General features: G+C 44.8%; 1 protein-coding gene across 6 annotated transcripts in view; it reads right to left on the reverse strand.

Moving 5' to 3' along the window:
* Positions 1 to 3,873: 3,873 nt before the first annotated feature.
* The window catches only part of MTCL1 (microtubule crosslinking factor 1), a 108,859-nt gene continuing 99,911 nt past the window's right edge, over positions 3,874 to 12,821 (reverse strand). For 4 of the 6 annotated variants that reach the window (XM_086740636.1, XM_086740634.1, XM_086740633.1 and 1 more), the window contains one exon: positions 3,874 to 5,122. In XM_086740636.1, the coding sequence (XP_086596762.1) occupies positions 4,913 to 5,122 (210 nt within the window). In that variant the 3' untranslated portion in view covers positions 3,874 to 4,912. Of the gene's footprint in view, positions 5,123 to 8,146; positions 8,205 to 12,821 lie in introns of all 6 variants that reach the window. The other 2 variants (XM_086740637.1, XM_086740635.1) reach the window with 1 other exon arrangement.

Here is a 12,821-nt window from a genome sequence, read left to right on the forward strand (position 1 = left end):
ATATTCTAAAGTCTTACTGTAGGGATTAAAAAATCCAATTAAGGTATTAAAAAAAAAATCTAGGGATTTTACAGGACAAAACAAAATTTGCTATTGTTGGCATTTAATAGGATTCACATTACATGGCCTAGCAGCACTCTTCCCTTTTAGTGCAATATCCGCTTACATTGCACAGCCAGGCTTGTTGCCATTAAGAGACATATAAAACTCAATATCCAAATTACCTTCTTTCTTCTTCTCATTTAGATATCCCTCTACTTGCAGCTGCCAAATACAATTTTTATTTTTTCTATGACCTTCTCAGATCTCAGTCCATCACCCTGGGCAAGGCTAACCCAGGCACGTGGGTGCTCCGTCCCCAGCAGGTGAATTTTTCTGCAACCCCTCCCTCTGCCTCCTGCAGCTCCACCCTGCGACTGACGGCTGCCAAACCAGGGACCTCACTGCCAAACCAGGGACTTCTGAGGAGCTGCTTTGGGTCCATGCAGCCCCAGCCCCACCTTCACCTCCAAACACTCCGTAGGGAGCACTGCCGCTCCTCAAGCCAACTGAGGGACAAGTGGCTGCACCAGCTTTGCTGAGCAGCCTGTTCAGCCCTCCCTCATCCACAAAATCCTGCCCAGACCACCAAGTACTCTCAGGATTTCTCTCATGTTTTTTTCAGAGGATGCCAGGGTTGCTCTCCAGAAGGTGTTTGCACACCAGAAAAGAATGAATAATGAGAGAAAAAGTCCTAAATCTGCTCTGCCAAAAAAGAAAAAAAAAGTGTTTTTGAGCAACAGATGATAGTAATTGTTTTTATTCTAGAGACATCTATAGCAGGGCAGTAATCTCTCTCACTCAGACCTGAAGGCAGAATGTCTCATACTCCTGCAAGATGGATAAGAAGATGATAAACAGGGAAGGGAAGTAGACTTTGCTTAAAGCCATTAAGCCTCTCCAGAAAGCAGGCTGGGCTATGTGGAGACTGAAGACATTAGCTGTCATTTCATATGAAAATTATATGTACTCAGTAGCTTAATATTACTTTAGCAGGTTGCAGTGATTTACATAAAAGGAAGTCAAAGCAGGGGAAGAGGGAGCAAGCAAGAAATGTGCTACCTCCAAAGACGGCATGAGGGAGCTTTATGGCTCCAGATATTCAGGGAAAGAGTGGAGGGAAGATGCACACCTTGGGGTACCCTATGTGCGTGGAGATTTCCTCTGCACAGAAGGAAGGGAGTGGTGGGGAAGGAAGGACGAAGCCCGGTCCTTGCTCTGGCACTGAGGCACAACACAGATGTCCCTGCTCCTTGCAGGCGGGTTGGACTAGATGACCTTTGAAGGTCCCTTCCAATGCAAACCTTTTCATGATTCTATGATTCTATCTCGTGTTGCCATGAATTCAGATGCTGGGTCTTGGGTGCTGTGTTTTGGATCTTTCCTTGTAGACCTGGGTAGGAGAGTTAAGAGGCCGTACACCATTACCAGTGATATCCATGTCTGTCTGGTGTGGAAAGGGGAGAGCAGTGCATTGTCGGGCAGCTGGTTGCAGAGAGGCATGAAGGAAAGCGGGAGGAAAGGGTGACTTTTCCCCCTCACGGTGCCCACACGGGAGCTGCAGTGTTGTGTCAGGAGGGACACCCCTGGTGTGTCCATGTTGCTGAACACCCCCCCGAAAGCCGGCTGGCCTAGGAGGGATGCCACAGATCGTGGTCTTGCTCCTGATTCCCGCTGTGCTGTGGGACTGTGCGATATCCCAAGGCCATCTCCTCAGGCACCACAAACCCCTGGGTGAAATCCAGCTATTTCAGCCTCGTCAGGCTAAACTATGACAGACGTTCACATCCCCATACACTAACTTGTGTGGCAATCTGCGAGGCTTTTCCTGCCCTGATTATTCATGAGGCAATAATTCAGATACCCACAGACACCGAGTGAGCCACAGACCTTCTAAAAAGGCTTTTCATTTTATCTTAGCTTTTAAAATAACCATAGATGGACTACAGACCCATCATTTAGTTTTTGATTTATTTAAGTCATTATTGAACATGTTGGAATAATGGTGGGGGGAAAATCCCCCAACCCCATCAGTAGGAATATTGGAAGATAAAAACCCTGGAGTTTACAAAGAGCCAGTAGAAACATGGTATTTCTTGATGTCACTGTATTTGCTAATTAGCCTAGAAAGGAGCTTATGTTTAATTAATGTGACTTTAAGATCGTCTGCAGAATTTCTGTTTGCGCTTAACCTTCTCCTTCTTGCTATTGCTTGCTGTCTCACTTTTGTTTCAGTGATTCCTGCTATTTTATAAGTGCTTTACCTGTCAAGCCACGGGCTTACCCTCACAGACCTTCCCATTTCAGGATGGCCAGCAGCTAATTCTGCAAGCTGGTGTATCCTTGATTTGAAAAGCAAATACCATTTCCTGCTATCAAAGCTACGGATCAGTCACCTGAATTTTCTTCTGCATCATTAAAAGAAATTACAGCTGTCACAAGAAACAGAACAGCATTTTTACTTGCTTATAGTCAACATTGCTCATTCATTTACAACTTGAATTTACTTCACCTAGGAGAAAGAGCTTTTAAGAAAGCAGCAACCCCTCCTTCTATCCCTGCAAAGCATCTCCTGGTAATTAAGATTTTGAAAGCAAACTTCCATCTTCTTCCAAAGCTTTCAGTTGTGGCTTAAGTCTTCTTCAATAACCATTTTGACTCTTCTTCAACCTTCTAAACACTGCTTGCACATGCTCCTCCTTCCACTCCCAAACTGAAATTATTGAAACAATTCAGAAAAGCATTGCAGCGAGAAGATTTTCAGGCAAGTAGAATGACCATCATGGACAATTTCAAGCATTCAGACTTGGGGCAGGGAGGGCCAACTTAGTACTTGCAAAAAATGCTATCAGTGAGGCTTTGAGACAACTGGGAAGGCAATATGATTATTGCTGCTCAGGAGCAGCACTGGATACCACTTGCTTTGGCCGGTGCTTTTCAGTCACTGCCTGTCTTGGTAAGTGGCAATTTTCCTAATGATGACCCACAGGTGAACATTTTGACACTGGGTTAATAGCCATGACCTTAAGAGATGTGGGAGAAATCAGGCCTGAACCAGCTAGTATCCAGGAGCTGACCCAACAACTAGAGAGTTTGTTCTCATCTAACAGCTGAATTAAACTTCTTAGAAAGCCGGCCATGATGCAGCAGGACAGGATGCAAGGGGCTTATCGCTTGACAAAGCTAACCAGGGAAGGCTTCTAGGGATCCCAGATGGTGCTCCTCAACAAAAAAGCCTCATAAATCCTCGGCAAAGGAAATCAAACAGGAATGAGCCAGTTCAGTGCCGGGATAACCAGTCAGAGCAATTCTGGGGCTTCCAGAGAAAGCATGTGGCCAAACAGATGGTCCCAGGCAAAGTAGCTCAAGAGGCTTCCACTTCTTGGAATGGCGTGAATTCTCAACTGCATTTCGCCCTGGTTTTATTGGTCTCTGTGTGTAATGCAGATGAGACACAAGCTTAGATTAACACAAGATATGTCATATTTTTTGCATTAGGTTTAGCTGGCTGGTTTTCACTCCCATGAACAACTGAAAGCAACAAGCCTTATCACCTCAGAGGAACTGCGAAGATGGGTCCCACTATCTGTGTGAGTGGCTGTTCCGCAGAGTTCAGTGAGGGAACTTAGAAACCTTCGCATGACCTGATCCTGTGCTCACAGTAGTCCGTGGAGCACAGCATAATATTTGGCTTTGCTATTACTTATTTAATATAAAGAAGCACTCTTCTTCCCTTATGAATAGAGGAAGAGTTTGGGGGCTTTCCACCTCCTTCCCAGTTAAATGAACCTGGGAAGTACCATCAGAAAAAAAACATCACAAAGCACTCGAGCAGCTTGTAAATACTGAGGGTTTTATTTCCACTTCACGTGGTCTCCAACAGACTCTTAAACAAGACCCGTTGCAATTTAGTATGCCCAGAGATCTCTGTGGTTTTCCCAAAACGAAGGAAGTTCTCAGTAAATGCTGTACATAGCCAGTTGAACCGCTAACAATAATTTAAAAACTCTTTTTGTATAGTCAATGCAAGAATACCAACAAGAAAAGTACAGTACAGGTAAATTCACGACAATATTACAGCGAAACAGTTTGACTCACATTTATGTGATGGTAGAAGTACAGTAGCAGTATGTACATGCACTAAAGTGCGAGGACCCAGAGGCATGCAAGTCAAGTATTGTAGGTGTATTTTACAGCTAACTCCATAAGACTTTCTGAGGCATTCTTTTTTTTACACTTTTTCTTGTGTTTACCTGTATTCCCCTCCCTCTCAATCAGTACAAGTCTAGTGAACTAGCTTAATGGCTTTCTTCACTACTTAAAAGGTATTGCTTCAGACAGTTGAAGCATCTTTAAGAACCTTACTTTTAAAAAACAGTAACACTGACATTAAAACAGAATAAAATTAACTTAAGACCCTAGTTTTACATGAAATAAAAAAAAAAACCAACCCAAAAAACCCAAAATCAAAATCGAAAACATAACAGTGCAAATATAACCAAAAGGCAGTCAGTATTTGGAGAGAGCGCGAGCACGTATTCAAATTCCCTTAAAACTTAATTTACATTTTATTTTAAGTCTTACTTTATATCATTTTAACCCTTTTTTGTTGTTTTTTTTTTTCTGTTAATATACTGTATGTAGAAAAGATGGAGACAAAAATAGTTTTCTCAGCTATGAAAAAAATTAAGTTATTACAGGCACATTAACTGTTTCATTCTAGAAACACCTCAGTTTCCCAGGTCAGACATTCAGCAGCTGCGTCTGAGAACATTCTTTGACCTCTCCAAGCGGACCTCTCTCCTTCATGGCAGAGACGGCTGGCGGGCGACCTGCCGGAGGCACGTCGCAGCCCCCCTATTCCCGTGTGGAGTCAGGCCGGCTCGTCTCCCTGGCTGGAGGTCTCTGCCGGCAGCTCCTTGCTTCCGCTCTCCTCTGAGGAGGTCAGGTCTCCGGTGGACTGCGACTGTGAGGCAGTAGGGGAATGTGAAGCCCATCGCGACGGTGGGCGCCGGTTCGCTGGTCTCTCTGGCCGGGAGAAGCAGGGTTGGAGGGACGGGGCTAGTGCAGAACAAGGTAGTTCCTTGGCAGCCAAGAGAGCAAAACAGCAGTTAGTAACTTGCATTAGAGGCCGTCTGGATGCACAAAGAATTAGAAAAAGAACCAACAACCACAAACTAAAACTAAGGCTAAGCATCTGTCACGTTGTAGGACAAAAGCAAGCAGCAAACATCTGGCTGTGTGTGGGCTCCAGGTATCTGCATGTACGTCCGTGATTTATGGAACAGGTAAGGAAGGAATGAAAGAGGTCTGCGATGAGCTGGAGTAGCTGACAAACTTCCATTTGTTAATTCTCCTTGTGCTAGAAAGCGAAAGCCTGAAAAGTACTTTTGCATATAAATTCAGGAAAATCCACTATTCATCACATTGCTTTAAGTGCTGACCTGGTATAAAAGGGCCAAGTTTGGCATTTGCAAGTGGGGTGAAAATCAACCACTGACTCCTTTTGTCTGCTTTGGAGTTCAGACTGCCATGCAGGAAAGACTTCTTAGCAGCAGCATAATGACTACAGGAGTAGTTATAATCTCCAGCTGGATTAAAGATGAGGCTTACCTACAGATTTCATCTTCTGGAACATCACTCCTTACTGCCAGCTGCTGAAGCCTGAACTACAGGATTCAGCGGTACTGTACGTTAAAGATGACATTCACAGAAATGGAAAACAATGGAAATTTTATTCTTCTACCAGCTTTCCACTGTTCAGACTTGGTAGCCTGCCTTTGCAATTAGAAACAATCTGCAGTTGTGATTTTTCACCCTGGCACTAGGTAACTGCTTCTAATATTTATGGATTTGCTCATAGCACAGCTGGGCTTCCTGCCTCGCTCTGAATGCTCCTTACATCAGGATGCGTGATTGTGGGAGCAAGTCCTGTAGTGCCAAACTGAAACTTCTGAACGTCATTGCATACTTTGTGATTTCAAAAAGCAAATCAGAGGAGTTTGTCAATCTATAGAAATGCACACGCTGAGTAGCAGTCACTGGAGAGGACAGGAGAGTTCAATACAAACCAGTTTGAAAATCAGAATGCAAACTGGTGATAAATGAAGAGAGAGACCAGAAACGATACAATGCAAACGAAAAGCTCTGGCACAGTAAGGCACGGGGAAACAAAGGCAGCAGTAGAATGACACAGTAGGAAGCAAAGGAGAAAGAGAAACATGACTAGGGATGGAGAATACTGGAGTAGGTAACATGATGTGATTGGCAGTGAACAAACAAGGTGATGTGCCATTAAACCTCTCCATTGGAGTGGGAGGACCAAACATGAATGTTACATGACAGAAAGATCAATTTTGAAGACATAGAGCTGAGGTATGGGAAATGGAGCTTGTGCAGGCGAGTGTTTTGGAGAGAGCCCATTGTCAGACTTGGGGAAGCCACTGTGGAGGGCGATCCTTGGTGCCTTTGGGCATTACGCAGCCAACAAGGTGACTGATCTGCAGCCACACGTCACCGCTCGAGGCAGTGCCGTGCTGATCTGCCCTCCGCAGAGAGCAAGACTATGGAGCCATCATTGCAGGGGCTGGTCAGGGGGCCACGAAGCCTATGCCTGCACCACTGCTTCTCTGCATCCTCACCCCCCCGCCCCATCTCTACACCATAAAGTTCACCATGACCCTTGCTGAAACAACAGTAAGGCTGAAATCAGTGCTAACAAGAAGATGGACTCCATGTCCTTACTTCACCTTATCCCACTGCGCCTGGGGCAACATATGGGCTGTGAAAGCTGCCACCAGACTTGGATTTGTTAAGAGAAATCCTGATGTGTGGCAGTGCTCACAGGCAGTGCAACGCGGTCAATTGAGGCTGTGAGATTGGCAGGTTTTGTCTTAGCCTCTTTCTAAACAGCGGCTTAAAATGATATCTCTATAGTGCTGCTTGCTTCTGGCTGCTTTATCCTAGCTTCATAGCAGTAAATGACAGTCAGTATGGGGATAACAAAATTTATTTCCACTGCTGCCTCTCAGTTCAAAAGCCTCTTTCCAGCGTGCCCACAGATGTTGGTCAGCTTTTACTGAACAGCAGGCTTAAGCTCGTCTTATCTGTGATGTACACATGCCCAGCGCAACACAAGGCTGCGCTGGCAATGGATGCTGCTCCAGGGCCAACAAGTGACTGGCAGCGTAATTTTGTAACGTGCTGACTGCTGAGTCAGTCACCTCCACCTGCAGCTTGGCTTCCTTGTCATGTGCTAAGGAAATCCAGCCATGACAAGGAAACTGTCCGGAACGGTTTGTGAAACCCCCTCCTCACTTATCACATATGGCTATCATAGCTAGAAATGTTTAAAAAAAAATAATATCCTGTGGGTAATTTAGTTTGATGGTTGCTTGGGGGGCATGGGTGGAGAGGCAGCACTTCTCAGCCTGGACATTGAAAATGGGAAAGATGATTTCAGCTATCTCCTAAGCCAGGCTGCCAGCCACTGTGGCTGTGGCTATATGAATAAATAAATAAAACTGTTTTTTGGCTCCAAGGCAGAGTGGACGGTCACAGCTGATGTCTGCACAGCTTCTTCCCTCCCTCTGCTGTGGCAACCCCAGCCACTGGTCAAAACTGGGCTAGGAAACAGCTTAATGAGCAAGGGGGACCATCATCAGCCATGGGCTGGTGCTGGAGCCCCTTCCCCAGCCCTCTCCCCCTGCTGCTGGAGCCACGGCCAGAGGGAACGCACTCCAGGGCAGTCAGAAGCCCCGTGCAGTGCTGTGCGTTTGTCGAAAATCATAAATCTGCATCCCTCCCCAACATTTTTGCATACCTTTATGTTGGTCTTACTTCTTGCTGGTTTTTTTAAGTTTAACAAAAAACCCCGACAACACAGATTTTGACTTAAGTGCGACCTCTTCATAGCCCATGCTGCCACAGGAGATGGCAGATGGGCTCCTATCCCGAGCGCTTCCTGACACATACGCAGGACCCCACAGGGATGCTGGGTGCGCGCCAATACCTCTGGAGCTGTGGTCATTTATTTCCCTTCATTAACCCACGCATTCAAAAATGACCGCTTTTGGAAAGCTCTGGAAACAAGGCAGAAAGGACTTACAGCAGTGAGGCAGGCAGGGTTAGAGTCCCCAGGGGGCAGTTAATAAGACAGTTTGGTTCTGGACAGAATAGACAGAAAAGAAAAAGAAAGCAAGTAGGTTGAAAAGAACTGTTTTAATCAATTGTATTTTTAAAGTGAAGATTCATGTCAGCAAGGAAGAAGTCTCCAGATGTTACTACCCATTCAAATCATGTTACCGCTGTTATCGCAGGGAAACTAATAATAAAAAATAAAAGATAAGCCACTAGCAGAAAAAGATTTAGAAAGGAAGGAAGCAAACAAACCAACCCTTTACAACCCTAGCACAGTCTCAGAGGTGGATATAGCATTAAACAAACCAAACATTTCTACTCGGCAGAGAAAGACATCGTTGTCCTTTGTCAACCGCGATTAGAGGTAGGGAAAAACCACATTACTACGGAAGTGGAATAAAGCAACCTTTTTTTTCCTTTGTTTGATTTCAAGAGACAATTTCTCCTTAGTAAATCTTTAACAATTGAAAAAGCGACCGATATTTTATGTTGCTCATGTTTCTCACGTTGCTCACGCTTATGCTGCTCAGGTTTGATGAAAGCCCTTTGCCTCATCCTTCTCCCTCGTTCCCATTTAATAGTGACACTGGATGGGAGACTCCAACTAAAGCAAAAGCACTTTAATTCTGACAAAAACTTCCCTTCTTTTTAACATGCCCCCTCCCATCCTGAACGGTTCAGCAGCAAGTGTGCGGCATTGCTCTGTTTGGATGAGCAGAGGACGCAGCAGGTGCCCTCTCCATGGGTCCATGTGGACGGTCCTTTCACCTTGCTGTCTCCAGAAATGGGTCTGACTCCCAGTCCAGGACTATGGCATAACCTCTGTGATTTACAGCCTTGCTAGTCATAGAAGAAAAATGTTCATACTGCTCTTATGTTGTAAGTTAGGTAATGCTAATCTGCATTTTTAATAGTAGTGTTTATAAATCCCATGATATGCAAGTAAGATAGTGGTTTGGTGAATTAGCAGGATAAGACACTACTGGGCTGCACTGGGTGGATACGAATTTGCTTGTAAGCAGCTCTGGGCAAGTTGGAAAATACAAAGTTATTAATACTATGTATGCATATACACTCACACACATACATCCATATGTATGCAAATATATATATATGAACTGGATTTCATATTTGCAGCAGGAATATAGCACCTAGTCAGCATAAGTTTATGAAAGGCAAGTCCTGCTTGACTAACCTGATCTCCTTCTACAACAAGGTGACCCACTTGGTGGATGACAGAAAGGTTGTGGATGTTTACCTAGACTTTAGTAAAGCCTTTGACACCACTTCCCACAGCATTTTCCTGGAGAAACTGGCTGCTCATGGCTTGGATGGGTGTATGCTTTGCTAGGTAAAAAACTGGCTAGATGGCTGGGCCCAAAGAGTGGTGGTGAATGGAGTTAAATCCAGTTAGCGGCTGGTCACAAGTGGTGTTCCCCAGGGCTCAGATTTGGGGCCAGTTCTGTTTAATATCATTATCAATGATCGGGATGAGGTGATCAAGTGCACCCTTAGTGTGTTTGCAGATGACACCAAGTTGGGCAGGAGTGTTGATCTGCTTCAAGGTAGGAAGGCTCTGCAGAGGGATCTGGATAGGCTAGATTGATGGGCCGAGGCCAATTGTATGAGGTTCAACAAGGCCAAGTGCTGGGTCCTGCACTTGGGTCACAACAACCCCATGCAATGCTACAGGCTTGGGCAAGACTGACTGGAAAGTTGCCTGGCAGAAAAGGACCTGGGAGTGTTGGTCGACAGCCAGCTGAACATGAGCCAGCAGTGGTGGCCGAGAAGGCCAATAGCATCCTGGCTTGTATCAGAAATAGCATGGCCAGCAGGACTAGCAGAATGATTGTCCTCCTGTACTCATCACTGGTGAGACTGCACCTTGAATACTGTGTTCAGTTTTGGGCCCCTCACAAGAAAGATGTTAAGGTGCTGGAGTGTGTCCAAAGAAGAGCACAAAGCTGGTGAAGGGTCTAAGTTGAAGTCTTATGAGAAGCGGCTGAGGGAAGTGTGGTTGTTTAGCCTGGAGAAAAGGAGCCTGCAGGAGACCTTATTGCTCTCCACAACTACCTGAAAACAGGTTGCAGTGAGGTGGATGTTGGTCTCTTTTCCCAAGTACCAAGTGATAGGACAAAAGGAACTGGCCTCAAGTTGTGCTGGGGAGATTTAGATGGGATATTAGGAAAAATTTCTTCAGCTAAAGGGTTGTCATGCATTGGAACAGGCTGCCCAGGGAAGTGGTTGAGTCACCATCCCTGCAGGTATTTAAAAGACATGTAGATGTGGCACTTAGGGACATGGCTCAGTGGTGAACTTGGCAGTGCTAGGTTTATGGTTGGACTTGATGATCTTAAAGGTCTTTTCCAATCTAAATGGTTCTATGACTCTAATATAAAAGGAAATTACATAACTAAACCACTCAGAAGCTCAAATTAAAGAAAAGCCATCAACAGATGCTCCATGCAAGTCTAAAAGTCATTAATATGCCATGCTGTGACTGCAGAAACATGAAGGCGTTCGGTGGTAAAAAGGTCACTTGTCTTGGCCAGCAACCAACAGGTGAGGGGGAAGCAGAGCATGGATTTACAGGAGGGTGGCAGGGGCAGTGCTGACATAATGCTGCCCCAAGCACAGCCTGCCTCCTCCAAGAATGTAATTCACTGAACTGCTGCATCGGGCTTTGTACAAAATGTGCTAAGTGGAATTTGTACAAAGTGTAATTTGTGTGCTCAGTGTAATCCATAAATAACTCAAGACATCTGCAGAGTCTAAACTTATTTGCAGTTTTGTTTTCAGCAGTGAACCTGTGCTCCATTAAGAACATCTCGTAGAGAATCACCTCACCTAGGAAAAGCTAAGCTCATTGTGTGAGCCTCTACCACCTTCCTTTTCAATGCACATTCCTGAGAAATGACAGGACTAGCCAAAGATCATAACCTGTGCATCTACACAACAGTCCTAACAACTGAGTAAGAGTTGCAAGGAAAAACAAGTCTTAGCTCTGAGGCTCAGAACTCAAAAAATTAGGCAGAAGATGCTGAGAATTCAAATAGAGGAGCAATTTTCTGCCAGGTTGATGTCAATGAGATTTTACTAAACAGCATTGACCCAAATCTTCCATGCATCCAACTCAGATACTGACGCTAGCTGTATTTCGCCAACAGCAATTTGTGATGATGTGTGATGACATCCATTTACATATACTTGTAATCTACTGAGACTTCTAAAAGATGCAGGAAGAAATCAAGAGTTTCCTGGGATGCCTTGAAGGCAAAGCTGAGTTGAACCTCTATAACACACTTTCTAAGAAGAACTGGTAGTGCATTCCCTGTATTTCAAACTAAGGACAAAATACAGAGATACCTAGAAAGAGTCAAATAAATGAGGCTGCTTTCCATTTTTATTCATTCTGGCGTTTGTGCACAAAGCCCACTTTCATTCACTGTTACTTATAATGTACATGTAATTTATTTTTTATATGTACAAACTTCCCTACTTATATCTGTTTAAACTGCATATAGGGAATATATCCTCAGCTTTGGATCCTCTGTTAGGCAAAATAACCATGTCCTCTGAATGGTGCCTTCAAAAGAGGAACTGATTGTCCATTGAGAACTGCCTGCTAGTGCAAGGCAAACAGCAGACCAAAAGTCTCAGCACTCAGGTTCCCACCAATCCTTCCAAGTCAGATGTTGACTTAGAAGATGGGGTTTGAAGCTTCCCTTGAGGCTATCTAAGGCAGGAGTGGGAGAAGTGAGCCCAGTGAAGCACAGGGGGAATGTCTGGGTCAAGGAGGAGCTGCTGCCCTGCGGCTGGGGCTCAAAACACTGGGATGCTAGAGGGACAACATGGGGCAGAGAGGCTGAGGAACTCCTGCCCCTGCCCCTGCCCCTGCCCCTGCCCTGGGGAGTATCACTGACTAGCAGGCCACACATCATTGCAGTGCTGGACCAGAAAGGCAACACGTGCTGGTAAAAGTTGGGCATAATTCAGCTTCTCCAGATCTCTGCTGTGGAGCACTCTCTTGTGCACAAAGTTTCACCAGAAATGGGAGGCTTAGACATGGATAACTCAAAGAGCTTTTGTCCATCCCTGCACCCTCTTTTTCGTCGATTGCTGTAGCACGTTACTGTACCTGAGAATCTGACCCCCAATACTTGGGCATACCTGGTGGGACAGATCATGACTGTTACACTGTTGAGAGCAAAATATCAATAAAGAGTTCTTAAACACTAAGTATGCATGTGCTTAGGCTAGTTGATTATCTTTTTCATTTTCTTTTCTTATTTTTGTGAGGCAGCAACAGTTGGTACCAAATGTCATGCCATTTAATCACATTCACAGACCCGAGCCAAACTTAATCAGATACATCCAGAAAAGGTATGCTGAAGGCCCTGAAGTTTTGGTTCAGGTTATTGTAGAGACTATTTTTCACACAAGCTTAACACCCATTCTTGTGTAGGAGAAAGAGTCTACCTTTCAATCTAGCAAAAAAAAGAGAAATTTACTCAAACCTGAAGTCCCCAGACCATCTGTAATGTGTGGTGTGTTTTGTGATAGAAAACCCTTATGCCAGTCATTCAAGGGAGAACCACTTTTACCCGGTAAAGGCATCTTTATCCTGTAAAGGATAAAGCTCT

The sequence above is a fragment of the Chlamydotis macqueenii genome, chromosome 2, assembly GCF_036417535.1.
Source record: "Chlamydotis macqueenii isolate bChlMac1 chromosome 2, bChlMac1.mat, whole genome shotgun sequence".
NCBI classification, from domain to species: domain Eukaryota; kingdom Metazoa; phylum Chordata; class Aves; order Otidiformes; family Otididae; genus Chlamydotis; species Chlamydotis macqueenii.